General features: G+C 40.2%; 1 protein-coding gene across 6 annotated transcripts in view; it reads right to left on the reverse strand.

Moving 5' to 3' along the window:
• Positions 1-2,243: 2,243 nt before the first annotated feature.
• Positions 2,244-21,655, reverse strand: part of PPFIA3 (PTPRF interacting protein alpha 3) — a 59,490-nt gene continuing 40,078 nt past the window's right edge. For 3 of the 6 annotated variants that reach the window (XM_083377053.1, XM_083377052.1, XM_083377049.1), the window contains exons 17-30: positions 20,851-21,014; positions 18,939-19,084; positions 18,371-18,464; positions 15,790-15,871; positions 14,704-14,904; positions 13,991-14,053; positions 12,849-12,875; positions 10,223-10,398; positions 9,055-9,152; positions 8,706-8,881; positions 8,099-8,167; positions 7,836-8,007; positions 6,169-6,243; positions 2,244-3,582 (exon numbers count right to left, since the gene is read on the reverse strand). In XM_083377053.1, the coding sequence (XP_083233179.1) occupies positions 6,185-6,243; positions 7,836-8,007; positions 8,099-8,167; positions 8,706-8,881; positions 9,055-9,152; positions 10,223-10,398; positions 12,849-12,875; positions 13,991-14,053; positions 14,704-14,904; positions 15,790-15,871; positions 18,371-18,464; positions 18,939-19,084; positions 20,851-21,014 (1,527 nt within the window). In that variant the 3' untranslated portion in view covers positions 2,244-3,582; positions 6,169-6,184. The remainder of the gene's footprint in view (positions 3,583-6,168; positions 6,244-7,835; positions 8,008-8,098; positions 8,168-8,705; positions 8,882-9,054; positions 9,153-10,222; positions 10,399-12,848; positions 12,876-13,990; positions 14,054-14,703; positions 14,905-15,789; positions 15,872-18,370; positions 18,465-18,938; positions 19,085-20,850; positions 21,015-21,655) is intronic. The other 3 variants (XM_083377050.1, XM_083377051.1, XM_083377054.1) reach the window with 3 other exon arrangements.

The following is a 21,655-nucleotide window of genomic DNA, read 5'->3' on the forward strand; positions in this document are numbered from 1 at the left end:
CTCTTTTAACTTTTTATTTTATATTGATGTGATTTTAAAATGCCCTGTAAACCGCCCTGAGTCCTTCGGGAAAGGGCAGTATATAAATCTAATAAAATCTAAAAATCTAAATTTTCAAAGAATTCAATGGACACACACAAAGTATTAATCAGTTGCCAAGAGGAAAAAAAAATAAAAACCTAAACCCGGTCTTCTTATTGTTCTAATTATGTTAGTTTGGAGAGATAATTATTAACTAGGGCACTTCTAGATAGATGGCTCCTCCACAAGAAATCAAATGGCCTTGTGAAACCATGCATTCTGGTAAAAAGGAAAAAATAAAACCGGGAGGTTTAGAAGTATAACCATCTGATCAACATATGGAGTTCATTAGCATTAGGTGATTGCTTAAGAAAGTCACAGATAATTCCTTAAGAAAAGCTTAGTCTGGAAAGCCTCTGTATTCCACATTCTGGGTGTTACTGTGCTTACTTACCCGCTGTTTAATGATTTCAGTTTAATATGGATTTAATGGACAAGGCCTGCTGAATGGGATATGTGATGCTGAAGCACCAGCTGAGCAGGAAAGGTTCTGGGAAAATCAGGTGAGCAGACAGAATGCATTGAGACATTAGTGTTGACAGGTAGGAGAAAAGATGGAAAAATGAAATTAACAAAAGGGATGGGAATATTAAAAGTGGAAGGATCAAATGGGGGTGGGAGCTTTTGTAATATGCCATGCTGAATGCTGTTGACAGGAAAGAGGTGGGCCACACAGACTTTTTTTATTGCTACAATATTCCTGTAGGTTTGGTTGGGTTGAGATGACAAGTAGCCCAAAAGTCACCCAGTGAACTCCATTGCCAAGTAGGAACCTGATCCTTGGTGCTCCCATCATTTGTACCATTCTTGAGATTACACCAGAGAAAGCACCATATTATCTGTAGAGTAGTGGCATGCCAGGTAGAAAGGCTAAAGCTAGCAAGATAAAACAAGATTCTAAAGACCAGAGCAGGTTGTGGGTTCTGGTGCCCTTCCCTTCAAAGACCAAGAAATAACGGGCAAGAAGTCTGTTACCAAATAAAAGTGGAAGAAAAAGACCTAAGATTTAAATTCTAGCACTATTATGTACAGCACCCTGGATTGCTGGATCTGTGATAGTTGTTCCACATTATTAAGGTAAAGGTAAAGGTTCCCCCGCACATGCGTGCTAGTCGTTTCCGACTCTAGGGGCCGGTGCTCATCTCCGTTTCAAAGCCGAAGAGCCAGCGCTTGTCCGTCTCCGTGGTCATGTGGCCGGCATGACTGGACACCAAAGGCGCACGGAACGCTGTTACCTTCCCACCGGAGTGGTCCCTATTTTTCTACTTGCATTTTTTACGTGCTTTCGAACTGCTAGGTTGGCAGAAGCTGGGACGAGTAACAGGCGCTCACTCTGTTACATGGCACTCGGGATTCGACCCGCCAAACTGCCAACCTTCTGATCGACAAGCTCAGCATCCTAACCCACTGAGCCACCACGTCCCTTCCACATTATTAGGGTATTCTATAATCTACAATAAAAGCAACATATGTACCTATAAGCCTTATCCTTTCCATATTAGCTCTTAAATGCTGGTTGTATTGATAGTACAGTATTGCAGTGTCATAGGGAAGGCTCTGGGTGCAGGATCTGAAAACAAGCAGTGCTGGGCTGTTTAAGGGTGCATTGCAATATCCCTCCAACCTCTGGTTCTGTTAGAAGAACGGTGGGCTCTTAAAGGCAAAGAAGCAAAGAATGTCAGGAATTGCCTCACAGTAGACAGAAAGAGATCCTTTTGTGAATTCTGTACCTTACTCATAAAGAAAAATCTGCAGATCCTAGAAAACGTTTTCAATTTTTTTTTCTTTTTTCTTTAAAAGACATTTCACTTCCCTTGTGACCCTCCCCCTCTGCCTTCCCTGGAAGCAAACGGGAATGAAGGGGACCAGAAGAAGATACTTCATCCAGTACCTCAGCTTCCTGCTTACCCCTCACAATCTCCCTGACAGATTTGATTTCCAAGATTGTATTTTTTCCCTCCCTCCCCTACCCATTTTTTTTTCCATGCAAAACTACCCCCTTTGCTTTGCCCCTCACGCCCACACATTCTCCCTGGAAGAAACAACTGAAATAAAAAATATTTTTAAAAGGTGAAAATATATAGACATCAAATAAAAATTATTGGCGTGCAGGGCAGAGGGGGGTAGCAGGACACATTATTAAATTAACAGAGAACCTGTAATGGCGGTCGAAAAAGAAATTCAATTTACACAAGATTCCACAGCACAGATATACACAGAAAATACAACTCTTATATTACAATAGTCTTGGAGGAAGGGAGATCTGTGTGCCATATCAATAAAGTCCAGAGTCCTATCTCCAGTGACCGTCACAGGCTGAGGTCTACTCTTTTAAGTCAGAGCATCTTGGACATGAATTCCCCACTTTCTGCTCTCATTAAAAAAAAGAAGAAAAGAAAAAAAATGTGATGCTCCATCCCACCAGATAGACCCCCTATCTACTAGGACTGCTTCATGCCAGCACCAAGAGAGTTTAGATAAGCACTTCTAGTCCTCTTTCCTTCCTCCTCCTCCTCCTCAGGTGTTCTCTGATCCAGAGGAACAGGGAGCTACGAAGGCAAGGCAAGAGAAGAGAGGAGAAAGAGGGAACTCTGTTATTTGTTTACTTGTGCTGAGAAGCAGTTATGTCCAGATAGAGTCTTTATATTCAGGCATCCAAATTTGAAGCTCTGTGAATCAGACCTAGGGGCAACTTACTCTTTGGGGTGGGTGTGAGTGGAGGGAGGTACACTGGCTTTGTTCCTCCTGGTTTCAATACTCTCCCCTTGTTGAGAAGAGGGATGGGACAGGGCAGAAAAAAAAGAGAGAAAGAACTGGCCTTTGAGCAACCACCTTTTTGTCATCAGGAGGTGAAACGAGACCCCTTCATAGCAGCAACTCAAAGAAAAGGAAAGGGAAAGTGCTGGCGGAACATTTAGCACCTATGGCAGGGCAGGGAAGGGGAGCTGGCCAAGATGGGTTGCTTGGTCCAATATGTGGCATATGGCAACAGGAAATAGAGGCACCCCCTCACTTCTCCTCCCCTGGCTCCCGCCAGATAGATCTGGTGGCAGAATATGGGACAGGATGCATGGGCAACCACATTTTCTCAATTCACATTCTTAGGTCCCTGCCTGGAACAAACAACAACAATAAATAGAGGCCGAGATGGAAGGCCATTTCCCTCTGCTGCTCTGGGGAAGGAGCCCCTCCTTGGCTTGAGTCCCTTGAGTTCATCATTGGCCACTGCTGCTACTAGGAAGAAGGTAGTGTGGAGGAACATGGTTGGTTGGTTAGTCGGTTGGTTAGTCGGTCTGTTCAGCATCTCCCACAAGCTTCGATATTCCTTCTTGGCAACAGTGGCAGCAGCGGCGATGGTGCTAGCAGCAGCAGCAGCAGTAGCAGCTCTTCATACCCTCACGTGAGCACATGATGGAGAAGGAGAGGCAGCGGCAGCGGCGGCGGCAGCAGCAGAGGGTCTTCCTGCCCAAGGCAGGGAGGTCAGACTACTTGGGACAGCAGCTTGGAAGAAAAAGAAAAAGATTAGGTGTGTGTGTGTGGGGGGGGGGAAGCATCTCAGGACACTTTTAACAGTTCTGAAAAGATGTTTCTTTCATTTTTGATCCTAACTTTCCCCCATAGCACACATGCAGCTCTATACTAGTGTTTCTCAACCTCAACAGTTTTAAGGTAGGTGATCCTCAGTGCCTGCAATTCCCTAGCCAGAATCCTGCACTAGGGAAGGAAACTAAGGCTAAGCCAAGGATAAACCTCAGATGTCCTAAGTTACGGTTGCATCGGCATTACTCAGTGCCAAACCTATGCTAGTCCTCTAAATTAGATTTTAAGTTGGGAAAACAAAATAAATAAAAATAAATCCTAACCCATCCTCTGATTCATTTTGCAGAAAACTTTCTTTTCCCTTTCTTTTCCAATTTATACTAGGTCATAACATAGCTGGCTGAATTATATGGTTACATTCATACATATAGGATGCTCAACCTGCCTACTAAATTAATTAATGTGTTTTCACCCAGAACAATCAACTAGCCAACTATATTGGGTTCATACAATGGTTTAAGTTACGGAGAAATACGAGACAATGCTAATCAATGTTAGCCTGCTGTGCAATTGTGGCTGCAGGTATTTAAGTGACTTGGTTGAGTTACTGTGTGAACACAGATGGTGAGTTACATGCTCATATCCTATGTATGAATGTTGATTTAAAAAAAAAGAAAACCACATTTGGACAATACCTACCATTATGGGGACCAACCAAAATGCCGTGAAAGAGATTGTAAGTTTTCAGTTTCTTAAGCAAAAAGTTACAAAAAATATAGAAGGAGGAAAAAGCAAAAAGTTAAGGCAGTTTTTTTTTCCAGCTACAGTTGACAGCCATGTCAAGACAGAGGCTGTCAACTATATGCAACTGTTAGTGAGAGTATTACTGATGTTAAAGTACCCCTATCCTTCAGGGATAAAGTAAAATGGTTGCTACCCACAACTGTGAAAACAAAGAATCAGTAAGTACAGATTCTGCCTGTTTTCATAGGTGAAATTCACAGGCTCCTGGCCTGGCAGAAAACAAAAATAGAAACATTTATAATTTTTGTCAAGAAAGCCAAAAAATATTTGGGATTGTTTGCTCTATGATAAAAAAAGTATTCCGTTTTAATCTGCAGCTTTTACTGCCTAGAACTGTATGCTTGTTTGTCACAATCATTATAAATGATGTTGAGAAACAGATAAATTGATTTGTTTGTTTAGAGAAAAAAAATCTACATTTATTGTTGATTGGAGGCCATTTTCCCCCATAAAATGAAAAAAATAATAATCTGTGATTTATGATTTTGATGATTAGATAGGATATATTATAGAAAGAAGAGTAATATGATGTAACGTAGACAGGTTAAAATATATTTGCACTTATAACTGCTGTGAAGAATATCAGAAGACACTTTGTTATATCATTTTTCTTTTTTTCCTATTTTTCAATTTTTTTCCTTGCACTTTTTGCTTCTTTAATTTCTTTCCTTTTTCCTTACTTCACATTAATTTGTGTTAGTTTTATTTTTTTGTTTAAAAGTTTTAATAAAAATTATATACAAAAAATGGAGTTGTGAGACAATGCAAACTGCTCTTTCCAATCAGTAACAATGACTCTTAGTGCTAAGATCCAAAATCAAGAATTCCAAGCTGCTACCCAGCAGATGGACTGAATCATTGAATTATCACAATCCATAACTACAAGACTGTGTATGCTACCATTCTCTTACTCATGACTGGCTGAGACTGGAAGGTGGCAATGAGAACCTGAAGACTGGGAAGCAAATAATTTACAAAATTATTAGAAAAGTAAATGAAAGAATTAGCAGATTCCCATTTGCTGATTCTTCACTGAAAAGGCTGCTGATAACCAACAGCAATAGTATTAGCAGACAGCAGCACCTAATTAACTTTGGAAGAGCTTTAAAAAGCTAAGAAGAGTCAGACCTGATTAATAATTGGATGGGAGGAAATCAGAAAATCCCAGAGATATAGATTAGATCACGGACTTTAAAAATCCCAGAATACAGCAACAACAAACATGACCAGATTGATGTCAAGAAAGCAACACATATATGTTCATATAGTCATCAAAAGTGGGCTAGATCCAATGGATTATTCTCTAATTTAAATGTGGATTCCCCTCAGTAGAAAAGAGCATTTTTTTCATTTTGAGGCTGTATCCTTTATCTGAAAAACTGACTCACTATATTGAGATATAATAGAATCCCAATAATAATGATACATGCCAGTTATTGGGTTCCAGTTATTGCATTTTCTCACTGACAAACATTTTGCAGAAATCTTTTTTGGGATATAATAGAATCCCAATAATAATGATACATGTCAGTTATTAGGTTCCAGTTATTGCATTTTCTCACTGACAAACATTTTGCAGAAATCTTTTTGACCAGATTCCTTCTAGGTGTTTTATCTGTAAGTTGTTCAACTGGGTGTTTTTTTTAATAAAAAAGAAATATCAGAATTCAAACTATGTTAATCCATCCTTTGGCCATAGTCACACCATATGGCTGTATTTTATATTTGTAGGGTATAGCCTACCTGCTCCATCTTGGCATTAACAGGAATACGTTCTCACTGACATACTGTCTGTCCGTTGGCTACCTAATGAGTTCCCTGAGGAGAAAAGAAAGAGACGAAGGCATTCATAAATATATCCACCAGTTTTGAAAAATACTTCTTGATTGGCCAAAGATGTCCTGAACTGTTAATGCCTTGGCCCATGTATTAGCCAAAGGAACAGCCTCTATAGATAACATGCACCCTTGCAACCTTGTGGTCTTTAGCCTGGCCATTATTGTTGACAAGTGTCATCCTTTCTTATTGTTCTGTATTAGGAAATACATGAATATGAAATATAAAAGCTAACACTGCTTTTTTAAACATTGGCTCCTCTGTGTAAACTTAAGGGGAAAAAGCAGCTCCACTCATTTGGTGTCATTGTTCAAGCAATTGGGATTGGTAGGGTCTCCAGGAACTGCTTCTTTCAACAATTAAAAGGTTGTTCATCTTATCCTAAACTGTTTTGTGCTACAAGAGTCCCACAATGGTTCTTGCCAAAGAAAGTGATGTCAACAGTATAATGCAGTCCAGATAACGAATGCCTTTTTCACAAGTACACACAACAAAATTTAAGAACCTGCAGTCTTTTAGATTGTTACTGAATCAGAATTCCCAGCAATGGCTGTGCTAGTGAAGACTGCTGTGTGTAGTAGTACAGAGAACCACAAATTTCCAATCCCAAGATTAATTTGCTAATGAGAAAGAAATATATGTAACTGAGCAGTCTTTTCCTAACCATAGCAAGAATTCTTTATGAATTTCTTTAGAAATTTGAATTTCTTTAGAAATTTCTTTAGAAATTGAAACTGAGAGATAAATCAACTCCCACAAGACAGGAATGAATGGAAAAAGCGATGAAGCTAGCAGAGATGACAAAATTGAATATTTTAATTAGAGAAAAGAATATATCCAGTCTTGTTTCTACCAGGAAACTGCTTCTGGACTTTGTGGTTGAGATAAAACAAAATAAAATCTTCACTTTGAGTTTTGCTGATTAAACTGTTGTTGTAGAAAAGTTTAGTTCTTGTTAAATTATTAAATTAAAAAGTTGAGGCTTTTCCTTTTCCTATCTTCTCACTCTCCATTTTCCTATTACTTTTGTTTTCATTTGTATTTTATAATCGCAATAAAAAAGGAGTAAGTTCCAGAAAAAGAGAACACTCTATTCCTTATTAGCTTGGGGATGGAGAGTGGGGAAAAATTAGCATACTTTCCTGACAGCAGGAAGCTTCTAGTTTTATGTTTTATTCTTTATTTTTTGTTTTTGTTTAAGCATCTTCACCAGATGGTAGCACTTAACTGTCATTGTCTGGACCTGAAAGCTAAGCAAGTCCAGGCCAGTTCAATATTTGGAGGGATGACTTCCAGAGAATCCCAGAGCTGTAAGCTAGATTGAAAAGTTGAAAATAAATTCCTGGGAGAAAAAGAAAAGAAACTATTTCTATATGATTATTAGGTAAAAACATATAAATGTGTCCACCAGGAACCAAATTTGACTTTAAGAAGACTTTATGTTTGTATTGGGTAAGCTGCCTAAAGAATATTTTGATTAATAACTGGAAATTAAAGAAACATGATTTCCCCCCCACTGTGTGCTCCAGTTCAGAACGCAGGCATAGATAGCCTAAGAGTTGTGCCTTTTATACCCTCTGGCTGCATCTTACGAAGTTGCACCCCGGGTGAGGTAATGGAGGCCACGGAGGCTGTGCGGAAATTGGCTGGCAACATCTCAGCTGAGTCAGGGCTGACACCACGGAGGTCTTTCTCCCGGAACATCTTCCGCCAAGATGGGGAACGACTGAAGGTCTTGGCACTGTCCTAGAGACAAAAGTGCAACAAATATGGACAAACAGCAAAGCGTGAGGATGTCTCTCAAGCGTGAGGAGACTCTGGTGAAAGGAGAACTCACCTCATCCAGTCGCCGGTCTGTTCCCATGGTGATGAGGTTCCCAAATTCTTTTTCTAAGATTTGCCGAGCCTAGGTTTTTTTTTAAAAAAAAGTAGATTGTTTTAGTCTTCCTTTCCATTCCTTTGTTGTTTTGTAAAGCACAGAGTTCCCTCTGGCCCTCCACTTTTTTCCTTTCTCCAAAAATATTAAGGAATGGAGAAAAAGGGCCTTGGAGTCCAATTGCTTGGACAATGTAATGCGACTTAGGAATATGCATTGGCAACATGGTGCCCGTGTTTCCCAGGCATTTCCAATTAAATAAAAATCAAGACAATTGAATAATGAACAAAAGTTGCAGACATGTACGTGCTCCCCCCAACTGACCAATCACATACATCTCATAAAATGTCAATCAAGAATTCAGAAAGAAAAAATTGGGGGATTTTGAGTTTATGACTGAGGTCAAAGAGGCTTATTTCTCATAGTAAAAGCATTAAAACCTAGAGGGTTATGGCTACACTGATAAAGGCTCTAGATTCCCTTCTTCTTCTCCTCATGGAAGCACATAGCTCACGACTGCTTGATTCTCTTCCTACCGCTATCCAACTTCCCTATGCTTACTCCTGACCTGTGTGTTTTGCGTTGGGATCTGCAGCAGCAGGGCCAAATCATTGCAATCAAAGGTGTCGTCCAGGGCCAGGAGTGCTCCGTGCACCCCGCTTTCAACTAGGTTGTTGGCAAACTCTTTCAGCCCAATCATTTGCACCCAGCACATCACACGCTCGTTGGACCACACCATCACATCTAGAAAAGGATGGGGAGGTGAAGGGAAGAGACAAGCTTAGCTACCAAATTCAATTCTGTGATCACCCACTCTAGCTATTTAATTGCCATCCCTTATTTACTTTCCCCAATTCAGATTTGTAGATTCTGCTCAATGGCAACTTTTGGTCTTATCTTTTCTCATCTATATCTACCTTTATTTTGGTTCTGACTTTCCTCTCGTCTTCTTTCCAGTTCCTTTCGGTCATAGTTAAGACGTTTCAGGCACATGATTCCATAATGAAGGCTCACCCTTGGAAGATATATCAGAAATTACACCAGAGAAATGGCAAATGGCTCACTCTGGATCATCTATTAAATTCGTAAGTACTGGTGGAGGTGGTAAGTGCAACGGCAGTACTAATTAATGCTGGGTAGCTTGGTCATGGAGCTGGAGTTCCCATTAAATTTCCTAAAAAGAGGCATCGACTTGTTGGGGGAAGGGAGTCAAATGATGAAACGTGTGTTGCAACATTGCGACGCAAACTCTACCCCTTCTGTACATGCACCGTGATATTGCACACATGTATATAAGAGGTGGAGCTTGCATTGCAATGCCACTCTGCACATTTTGACGAAAACTCCACATTCAGCAGACACTTCTGTGAGCACTGGGTAGAAATCGAAATGCTTTCCCTCAAGTTCCAGCATTGATTGGAAGTGCAGCAGGGCAAGACTTTGGGACAAAATCCAGGCCTTCACTGAACAGAAAGATCACAAAATAGAGCAAGTTGACATACCATATTCTGAACCCAGCAATTTTATATATATATAAGAATATATATATATATAAGAATATATATATATATGCGCGCATATATATATATATGCGCGCATATATTTCTATCTAAAGAAAGTTCCCAGCAAGATCATTATATACACTGTCTATGGTACATTTCTTTACTGCACCATTGAGAATGATGTTGCTAAAAAAAAAAACAGGATTGCAGCAGATGCCCAAGAGGATGATAAGGCTGGATCCATGTTAAGTAACTGAAGGTGTCCTGGTAAATTTTCAGTTCACATGTTGTTCATACCAAGCTTTTCCTTGAGAATTTCAGCTCTAAGTTTCTGTTTTATGGCTAAGAAGAGCAGATGATATTCAAGGCAACTTCTTCCAGCCTTAAGCTTAATAGCCACATGAAACTGCAATTCCAGAATTTTTTGTAAGTGGATGAACATTAATAAATAATGTTATATTTGGTTGAAACTACATACTTTGCACACATATATGTATGCCTCACAAACATAGTGCTGTAAGTTATGTCAGTAACATGACTCTATTCCTCCACATGAAAAGCTCAAGCCATTTGCTCTTCTCACCTATGGAAACTGTCCACCATCTTGAGCTGGCCCCGTAGTTCCTTCTTGTTGAGGTGGTCCAACATCCGGGCATCAACTAGAGACTCCATGAAGTAACTGCGGTATTGAGGCAAGCCCAGGCTGGGCAGCCAATCATTTCCCACCCACTCATGGTTCATATCTCCATATGCCAGGATCTGAAAAAGCAGAAAAGGGAGACTCTGAAGGACTATATTTGTATAATGAATTTAATCCAGTCACTGAATTAGCCTATTTGGGGGATTCACAATATATAAACCATCAAGGACAGGCCAAAGTGTACATAACCAAGCTTAGTGTGCTGTTTAAATGCATCTGACCTGGTTAAGCATCTTTGCTTAACAAAACATCTGAGTGAGAAAATATGTGCTCCCTCTCCTTCCATATACTAAAGTTCTGCACTGTATTTTTTCCATTTTCTTCTTCCTGCAATATTTGAGCATCTGTTATAAATCCACAGCTATTAATTTGCAATCTTTGCTTCAGATAATTTCAGTAACTAACCTGGCTTCTCTACTTAGCCTAAATATCTTTCTGAAACTTGGGGAAAGTCAATGTCTCATAGGACTGCTATGAGAATAAAATGAAAAAAGACTTTAGAATTGGTGTGTGTTTATGGCTCTCTTCCTTTACTGTGTGAATTTGCCTATGTTTTCTGTCTTGCTGTAGACACTTTCACATTAAGGCAGCCTTTTCATGGCATAACACACAGCAATTCTTTCTCCCATCCATGCTTCCTGGAAACAAGGAAGTGTAACCTAATATATTTGGAGGGCACCAAACTGGAAAGACATTTCCAAGGTTTCTCTTATTAGAAGTTGTCCATCATAGAATCTTTCCTTGATGGCATTCCAAGTGCAATATATCTTCCAAAAACAATTTTTTCATGTTGATTCTTTTTGTATACTAGATACTGAATTAAAATTATTCCATTTCATTAATATAACATTTAGCTGTTAGCTGTTGCCTGATAAATGCTTCTTTTAAAATATCTTTGGAGAACTGCAAGATTTTTGAATTCCGTACCCTTTACTGTGGATATAAGAAATCCTAAAATGTTGCTGCTGTCTGCAATCCAGATGGTATTGACGCAAATGGACTCAGCAGCAGGCTTCAGATATTGTGCTCTATCAAATGTTGCTTGATTTTGTGCCATGTGAATCCAGTCGTCGGGACTTGGAAACTACACTAGTTTAATACATTGAGAAAATTCCGGAATTGTTGTTTATCCAACAAATCATGTTTAAAATATGTTTTACTAATATGTAAGATCCCAACAGTGAGTCACAGTGTAAAAATGTTATGGGGTTTGTTGAACAAAGCAGAAATCTTAAATAAAAGCAGAAAAAAGCAGCCTAGTTGAGAAATTAATTTTCCAGCCAGAATCCAGTACTGAATAATTTTCTAATCTGGGATCTGATATGAAATCCATTTTTCATGAAACTCATTTATTTTTAGTCTGAAATTTTACTATGGGAAGCAATTACTTCTAGATGGGTCACAAGCTGTGAAGGCTGTAATAACAGAAGCATAGAGGTAAGAGACCAGTGAATTCGGCCTTTGCTCAGAACAGGAATACAAGCTAAAAGCATCACAAAATAGTGTCTTGCCCAGCCTGTGCATATATCTATCCAGGGAAGGGTAATCATCAGATCCCTAAATAATTGGCTCCATTGTTGATCTGCTTTTCTTACTTGGACCTTTTCCCTTCATTCAAACAGATCCCCATCCTTCTAATTTAGAACCACTATTCTGTATCTTCACACAATAGAGAATAGAAACTTAGCCATCTTCTATGCAACAGTCCTTTAGCTACTTGAAGGATGTTATTATATTTCTTTAATCTCTCTTAGCAAGATTTAATTTCCAGGTTTTTGATTGCTTATCTTCACTTCAGTTCTCTTAATCCGTTCCAGTTTGTCCAAAACCTTCTTAAATTATAGGTATTCAAAACTTGAGGTGTAGTCAGTGAAGAATATTTTTCCCCAATTGCCACTGAGAGGTTTCAAGACATTCTTTTCATTTATTTCCAAAACAAGAGAACTTCTTCTAGTTAATGTATGCAGCTATCCTCAGACAAGATTCTTCCTCACCTAATTATAGCTGGCCATCAAGAAACTTAGAATATATAGCAGTTGATAGATTACCATAATATGTGAAAGCAGGAGAAAAGGAAGGAATCAGAAAGAATCATATAATTGTTTTTTCTTTTCCAAGCATTGCTACAATCACTGATAACCGTAATGAAATATCAGATGTGCTTGAGTGAATAATTCTATTTAAATAAATATTTATATAGAACTTCCTGAAACAACAATACAAAAAAATATACCGTATCTGTTTAGAGCTAAAAGGAGAATTCTACAGAAGTTAGGTTATGCATTTCAGCACTTATTTAGGATCAATTTGTAAAAAGCGTGTTTATGAGACATCTATTTTCTCTTCATTTTTATTCGTTTAGCTACATATAACATCCTGATTATACTATCCATTCACTTTATTAAGTGCAAGTGCTTTTAGCATCAGCCCTGCTTTTTACCATAAAAGGAAATAAATACATACAGACACATGCAAATTAAGAGAGTCAGCATGTGAATCCCGCCCATACCTGCTCCCAGCTGATTTCCTTTGTTTCCTGTATAGTGATTAAATGGAAAGCAGGAAGGAAAGTAGAAAGGAATCATTAAGAAAATCTTTAGATGCAGTTTATTCACAAACACACATTATAGTAACTCAAAGTTAATGGAAATGTCTCGATTGTGATAAGCAATTTCCAGTCGGTCTTAAATAAATCTACACATGCAATAAAATAGATGGGTGTAGGGTATGAATCCTATTAACATTAACCAATGGATCCAACTGCGGTCGTGTAAAAAAAAGAGAGAGTGTGTGTTAAGAAGAAACTTAGCATCACAGGGAGAGAATTGGGCTACAGTGTTTCTTCCTACTCTCTTCCAATAAAAAAGGCTCCTTCAATGTGAACCAGAATAATATTCTCCATTGATTCATTTTGCCACATCTGGAGCTCTGGTCTCCAAACAGGAGCATTTGCAGTATCCCCAAGGAAATCAGGATTAAAGGAACCAATCACAAGAGTTCAAGAAATAGTGACTACTCTACTCTACTCTATAAATTACTTATGTTACCATTCTTATTTTCAGGTAATACACGAAGCATATCATTTCAAATGGTTTCAAATGGTTTCACTCAATGATAGTTTTTTTTAATTTGGCAACCATGCAGATCCCACTGCTGTTTTTAAGGAATTCCCATGGGGACACAGAATGATAGATTAGCTCAATGTTTCTCAACCTCAGCAACTTTTAGATCTGTGAACTTCAATTCCCAGAATTCCCCAGCCAGCATGAAGTTGAAATTCACAGATCTTCAAGTTGAAGTTGAGAAACACTGCATTAATTCAAGATGGGGTACTAGTCAGAAAAGTCTGGCCTACATTGGATTAATGTTTATTACTAATCCTTCCAAATATAAAAGTAAACTAGAATGCTTTCACCAAGTGTTATCCCTAAGTATGGATTTCCTGCAAAACACTAACAGGAAGAAAACTGTCAACTTGGGTAGGAGAGCTACTGGTGAGTCCAAAGACAGTGCCATCTTATCTTCTAATCATGCATACATACAGAATCACACACAAAAAACTGCAATACAAGATCCTGGAAACAGCCACAACATGGAGCCCAACAGGAAAGGCAGCTGATTTGAGGGACAGCATCCATAACAGTCACTTACTGGCTTTGTTGTGGCTGTAAGAGATTCCATCTCTTCATGTGTCATCCACACATTTCCAGTAGACTAGCAAGAATAGTAGAGGGGGAAAAAAGAGGAAAGGAAAGAGGCAGTTGTGAATCTTAACAAATAGAGAAAGCAGAAAGCTGTCAGCTCCTGTTCTGTACCAGCCTGCTACCGGCCCTGCAGAAAAGGCAACCTCTTTATAAACGGCAAGAGGCTGGAATGACGTCTGCCAAATTTATTACTACAAAAAACAAACAAGACACGAACCAAGATACAGGAGCTTTGAAACACTATCTGAGCGGTTGCTTTCAGCAAACCAGCCCTCCCCACACATTCCCTTTATAAAGAGTTCAGGGCGTGGCCTCTCTCTGCCTCCTTCCGAGAAGCCCCACAGCCTTCCTCTGTTTACTCCTACTTGACTGCCTCCTGCATCGGGCGTCCTTGAACAGGGCCAGCTGTGGGTCATCTTCATCCACACTGTCAGGCTCACACAGCTGGGTCTCCATGGTGACCAAGTGGGAGGGGCCTGCCTGAGGGCTATCATCAGCAAGATCTTCAACCCCCTCAGCAAGGTCTTCAACACCCCCCTCCTCCTCTGACTCGTCCGACCCAACTGCCGAACCCACAGGTTGACCCTGAATCACAACAGCTCCCCTGCTAGTCAAGACAAGGCCCAGCAAAGGGCAGTGTATAAAGAACTCATCACTTACTGTACGCGAAGTAGCAGGGGCTGAGGGACTTGTCAAGGAAACCATCTCCTGAATGGCAAGGCGCAACTTAAGCCGGTGCAAAGGATTACTGATGCCAATTTCTCGTTGGATTTCTGTATCAGACAAGTTGGCCATAATGGCACCACTTTTGACGTTGGCACGGCAGGCAGCCACATACCAGGCTGGCATGCCCACCCACAGCTGCCAGAGTAAATGGGAAGAAAAGTTAAGTAGATGCTTATGCAGCTCCAAAGGAAATCAATCCCTACCCCATGGATCTCATTTGGCCCTGGTGGAATTTCCCATGAAATTATTGTTGGTTCTTGGATGAGCAAATGTTACCCTTTAATCCACTGTCAACAGGTGGGATTTAATGTTCACTGCTTGTGCTGGGGTGGGGTTCACAGCTCTATGTTCCATGCAATCTTTAATCATGGTGAGATATTACGTGTAATAAAAAAACAAACTCTTTCTGTGAAACTTGTGGCTGCTTCAAAAAGTATTTGAAATAACTGCAGCAACAAAAAGTCTCTAAAGAAATCATTAACTTTTTTAGGCTCAAGCGGAAGCATGAAAAAAAATACAGACTGCTTTAATGAATAGAGAGGAAGGCAGAATTCCAAATACCCATTCACTGAATTTCAGTCCAATCCAGCTCTGTGCATGCCTTTATCCTTTGTTATTTTACGAACAGTGAAAGATGCTATGTTGACATAAGGTGCAGTTTTACATTTTTTACAATAAAAAAATGCTGATTCATCATGATGTTAAAACAAATTCTTAAATATTTTTTTATGGAAAGCACAACTGGTCTTAGATGGCTTCTGCCAGGGGAAACAGCTAAACAGTTCACAGATGCATCTTCCATTATTCACCTAACATCTCATATAAACTGAAGCGGGGAGTCTAATGGCTTCCTCTCCTACTAAACCAAAACTAAAAGTCAAGGTTTGATCTTGGTTTTGAATCCTTGGCTTATTTAGAATAGTGAGATTAGGGAACCTCATTTGCATATCGCAAACCATAAAAGGAATTTCTGTAATTTGCTTATGATACAAGTCTTGACTTTTCATCCACATTGATTACCTCCAGCCATGAGACAACAGTAGGTCCATCCCAGGCAGCAAAAGGCAACCCTTGTCGACAAGCTTCTTCCAACAGCTCATGCCTGGGCACAGAAAATACATAAACAGAGAGAATTAGGAGAAAACAAATAACTTCTGAAAATCCCAAGATTGTTTTTCCTTCTGATCCTCAGTTTTCCTTTGCCTGCCCTTGCAATCCTCGACAATTAAGAAGAGAGTACATCTCGGGATGGAGTGAAGAGACCAAAGGACTTTCCTACAGAGCAGTAATCTGGAGATCACCATCATCTCTATCACAGCTTGGATGCAACTCAATGTAAGATGTGGGAACAATACACAAGAACACTAAATTTCAGCAAATCCAGCAAGAAAGCTGGGAGCCTGTTAAGGAAAATGGGTGAAGCTAGACAACCTGCACAACAAACATCCAACTTAACGTCTGATCTAATAGCCTCTCAAGTCGAGCTCAAGGATGAAGGGACACCCTGCTTTCAGCCAGAAAGCGCTTTCAGCTTTTCAGCGGTTGGGCCAAATGCATTCTAAGTACTATTGTCCCTTCTCTATAAAGGAAATTGACCCTGCCATTAATAGCTGAAACATGGTAAAGCACCAGGCTTCGATGGCATTCATCCAGAATTCCTAATAACACCAGGAGGCACAGAGGGAATTGGATTGGTAAATTCCTCTCGGATGTAGTTTTCAATGGCTGCCTCCCAGCAGAATTTTAAAAAACTAAAACAGTATCACTTCTAAAACATGATAAACCACAAGACTGAGTTGAAAGTTCCTGCCCGATTGTCCTTTTCATCTCCTGCTACAAACTCCTGGAAAGATGAATTATAAACAGGATAGTACTATAACAGATGAACATCTTGCCTGTGGAACAAGCTGGCTTCCTACAAAAGCAGAGTTGTGTGAATCAGGTGCTAAGCCTAATATGCTATACTGAAGCAGGACTCCAACGAGATCTAAAAACCACGGGCATCTCCATAGACCTAACTGCGGTGCGCGATCCACATTGGAAGGACAGGTTGTTATACAAACTGTGCCGTATTATGCTCTGCAAAAGTCTCTGTCGACTAATAACATGCTTACTGATAGGTCCTTTCATATAATAATGGGGGACAATATAAGTAAGGTAAAATTAAACCATGGTCTCCCACAAGGCTCTGTAGTGGCACCTATTCAGCTTCTCTATATATCAGATATGCCAGAGACAAGGGGATGCAAATTTGGATATGCTGATTACTTGGCCATAGCAGTACAAGAAAAAGACAGCCTCTGTCCAAAGAGCGTAAGTTTTTTGGAAAGTTATTCTGATTGGAGGCTCACTCCTAGCACTAGCAAAACAGTAGCAACGTCCTTCCACCTTAACAAACTAGCATATGAAGCCCCAAAGACTATTTAAATAGCTTACTCTCCTATAGTCCCTATCCAAAGGCTCTTGGAATAACATTGGACTGGACTCTCTCCTATAAGGTACATCTAGAGAATATGGTAGAAAAAAAAAATCAATACTAGGAACAGTATACTTCAGAAATTATGTGGAACTAAATGGGGAGCTTCAGCTGCCACCCCCCCTCAGGTCATTAGCACTAGAACTGGTCTGCTCCACAGAAGAATATTGTGCTCCTGTACAGCTTAACAGCTGCCATACCAGTAAGTTAGACGCCAGACTCAATGACACCATGAGGATTATAAACAGATGTATTAAAGCCACTCTGACTTGCTGGCTTCCTCTTTTGAGCCATATTTCACTGCCAGCTGTACGAAGCCAAGGTGAACTAGTGAGAGAATACAGAAAAATTATGAACAAGTCACTCCTACCGGTGCATGCTGACCTTCCTCATTTATCAGCAGGAAGACTCAAGCCCCCACTGGCACTTGCACAATATCTACTCAATAAATTTAACACCGATTACCAATGGAAAGCCAAATGGGTTCCTGAGCATCCAAACATAGGAAGACATTTAAATGACTCTACAAAAAAGGTACCAGGGTTTGAACTACCACATCAGCAATGGACAACCCTGAGTAGGATTCATACCTCACATGGCATCTGCCAGGACTTGCTGTATAAATGGGGGCATAGCATCCTCCCCTTGGTGTGATTGCAGGGTCCCACATCAAACTGTAGATCACACTCTGAACAGCTATAATGCTGAGGGCATATACTGCTCCAGTATATGATTTTTTTTTCATATAAGCAATGCTGCACTTCAATAGTTAGATTACCTAAACATTGGTATTTGGATATAATCTTTTTAACATTTATATTTTATTGTGATTTATTAATCTAGGTGAAATGTTATATACATTGCAAGACTATGCATGATATACCATGTGCTAGATATGTGCTAGATATACCATGTGCTAGATGCCTGCATAACAACCAACTTAATATTCAATATTATAATTCTACAGATTGTTATTCCCATTTTGCTAATGTGGGGCTGGTCAAAGAGCAGTACTACTTCCTCCAGCTACCACCCAGGGACTTCACAAGCGAAGCTGGATTTGGAGTCTTGCAGGTGCAAATCTATGTAATTTGTATCAGTCGTCCTTTTCATCCCCATTCTTACTTCTTTTTGTTCCTACGGTCCTTGTCCACAGGTCCTGAGAGTTTGGAAAGGCCCAGGGGGTCTGCAGGTGACATCTCATCAGATGGTGTCCCAGCTGTCAAGAAAGATGGGCAATTAAACAGGGAGAAAAGAAACACATCATGGCCCCCATTAACTGTCTTCAGTTTCAAGAGGGAATTCCTATACAGATACTTCATGTGTTGAAAATCACAGACTGGAAATAGCAGAGAAGAATTTTTTGGGGCAGCATCCATGTTGCTCATCCCAGTAAGATCAGCACAACCAAAAGTTAAAGGGAGCTGAGGGCAGGGTTCTCAAGAAAGACAAGAGGGTTTCTCTCCCCCCCCACCCCCCAATTGTTACAGAGTGTGTTTGGCAAGAGACAGAAAAGCCAAATTGTGAACAGTCTTTCTGAACTTGATGTGCTCCAGATGTGCTGGATTACAATTCCAAACAGAGGCCTTGGTCACAGGGACATAGATATAGAATTACATTTACAGGAAAGGACTGGGGCTTGTTCTGGGAGAAAAAAAAGATCAATCTGAGTCTGTGGGTGGGGAAAGCATACCAAGTGAGGGGGACTCACGGCCCAACTGCCCCAGCCTCCCTTTCTCTTTCTTGCCGAAGAGACGCCCGATGGAAGATTTGATGCTTTTTTTCTTGGTGGACTTGTGTAGGGAATCCTGACTGCTATTCGTGCCATCTGTCCCCAGACTGTGACAAAGGAAAGAATCAGAGTTAGAAATACTATTTGGATGGCGTAAGAAGAAGGACAGCAATAAGTTGTCCGAATATTAAAATTGCCTCCTGGATTGGGTTGGTATTACATACTAATCTAAGACAAAATAGTTAGGTTAGTGTGCTTGGAGACCCAACTAAGATCTAAACATATAACATGACATCATAACCATATTTATTTATTTGGGAATAGTATGGTATATAAACTAAAACCTGCACATTAAGTGTCTTGAGTGAACTCAGACCTTAAAGTTCTGCTTTGTCTTTGTACCACACAATCTTTTACTCAAACCTGCAGTTTTTAGTCTCTTTTTCTCTAGCAACTCTTTCTTCAAAACAGATCTCTTCCTGAAGCTCTCAGCACAATTTCAGCCATACAACAGTGTTGGAAACGTTTGGCTAGAACCTAGTATTAGAACTTAGGGAGGCCTGTAGTAGGTCAGTCAAGGATTTGCAATACCAAACCTTTAAAAAAAATAAAAACTAAAACAATTTGTTTTAAAAGCCCCAAATAAGGTAGCTGAAACCATGAAAAATAGACACATAGTAATTCATGTATGAATGTATATTCCTTCCTTCCTTCCTTCAATGTATAGTTTTTATAGGTTCAATTCAAAGGTCCTGTGCAGAATTCAGTGGAATTTAAGTAGGCAGTGGAAAAACCAGAAATAGATTTTCATGTGGAATGTTGCCTGCCTACCTACCTACTTTGTGAGGAGCCTGCTTGTTCGTTTTGCCTGCTTTGTGAGGAGAGCTTTTCCCTGAGTCTAGGATCTGTCGCAGAACACTGCTGATCAAGATGCCTGGAAGAACTAAGAATCAAACTGGTGGTAAACTGTGATTTACCAAGCCAACAAGCCCTATCCCTAAGATGTCAGGAGGAACAGAGCTGCTTAAAAACAGCTGAGAAGCAGCGGCAGCAACAACGATCGACTCGGTGCCAGTGGAATAGGGGAACAACTGTCTGCCTATCCTGGGGTTTGAGACCCCTGACGAGACACCAGGAAATGCCAAGAAACATCGGAGCCACCGGGAATAGTCGAGTGGTGGTGGCGGCAATCAGCTGGGTGGCAGCATAGCAGGGAAATAACTTGACAGTCTGAAGCCCAAGATCAGCCTGGGGAACAAACTGAATTACTGACCAACCAGAGAAAGATCTAGATAGCTGTCTGACCCCTGGAAGAATTAATCAGACAGATGAGCAGCAGCTAGGGAGTTGAGTGACTTGACATAGCTAAGCAAGGAGCAAAGCTGATGGTGGATGGCCTGCAGATCAGTTGAGTAGCCTGCTGAAGAAGAGGTGAGGGTCAACTTAAAGAGCAGTAAAGCGGCCAGCCTGAAAAACAGCTAAGAGGCTGGTTCCAAGGGCAACTGGGGCCCAAGGGACAGTGAGGCCAAGGGGCCCAAGGAACAATCAAGCAGCCAGACACATGGTAGGGAACTCACCTTCATTTTGGTTGAGCATTGCGATTCTAATAAAGCAACCGTTTCGAGCCTAGAAGTTGGAATTTGACACTTCGTCCTAATATAATTAAGCCCGGCTAGGTACATTTATAATAAATCCATCTGTCCAGGTTGTAGAACTCAGCTGTGCATCTTTTTGAGGCAGGATACCTGACTATCTGGCCTGTTCATTCCTTTCTGGCACATCCTTAAAACATAAAATGTCAGCCCCTGCACTTCATGATCTTCCTCATTTCTCACATTCCTCCCCGCAAGACCCACTAGGGTTTTGCAATTACCTGGTTCTCAGGTCCCTGCCATCTTCCAGTGCTCCAGCCTGTAGAGCTAATGCTTGAGTCATACGCTCAAGACGCATTGTACGGGGGGTTGCGGGTGTTGGGGGCTCACATAACGCTAAGGCCTTCTCCTCACAGCTTCGCATCTCTTCCTTGGCAACATGGTTCTGCCGGGAGGAGAAAATGGTACAAAAAACAATCCATTTGTCACTGTTGTCAGGTGGGGAGGAAGATGGTGCTCTCTGAGAGCTTCTCAAGTTGCACAGGAATGAAAGTCACAAACTTATCAGGGATCTAATTGTGCAATATAGTATCTCATTTTTAAATCTCCTTGTAAATTGTGGCAACACTACAGATGATTTTGATTCCTTGTTTAACAATCTCAACAAGAATTTGACAGCATTGCTCTAAAATTGGCTACTGCTGAAGTATATGAGAAAATCAGGATTTGCAGCCAGAAGACCTAAAAATTAATTCTGCAAATTAGATCATTTTATAGACTGAGCATGTATTGAGGGTACATCTTGTAAAAAAAACCCTTACTAATTTAAGAAGCATAAATTTAGCCAACCCTGGACTACATTTGATCTAAAAGTAATTTAGATCAACTAACTATTTGTAAATTAGATTCCTTTATACACCTTTCTTTGATGTCCTTCAGATTATTGCAACATGATAACAAGCTCTAAGCACACATGCACAACAAGTAATTAAACAATTAAAGAAAGATTTTGTTTTCAACAAGTGACATATGCCCACAAAAAGAGAAAGCTGAGCAAAGCAAGCCAAGGGCCTATCTAACCTCTAC

Source organism: Vipera ursinii (genome assembly GCF_947247035.1).
Source record: "Vipera ursinii genome assembly, chromosome: Z".
NCBI lineage: Eukaryota > Metazoa > Chordata > Lepidosauria > Squamata > Viperidae > Vipera > Vipera ursinii.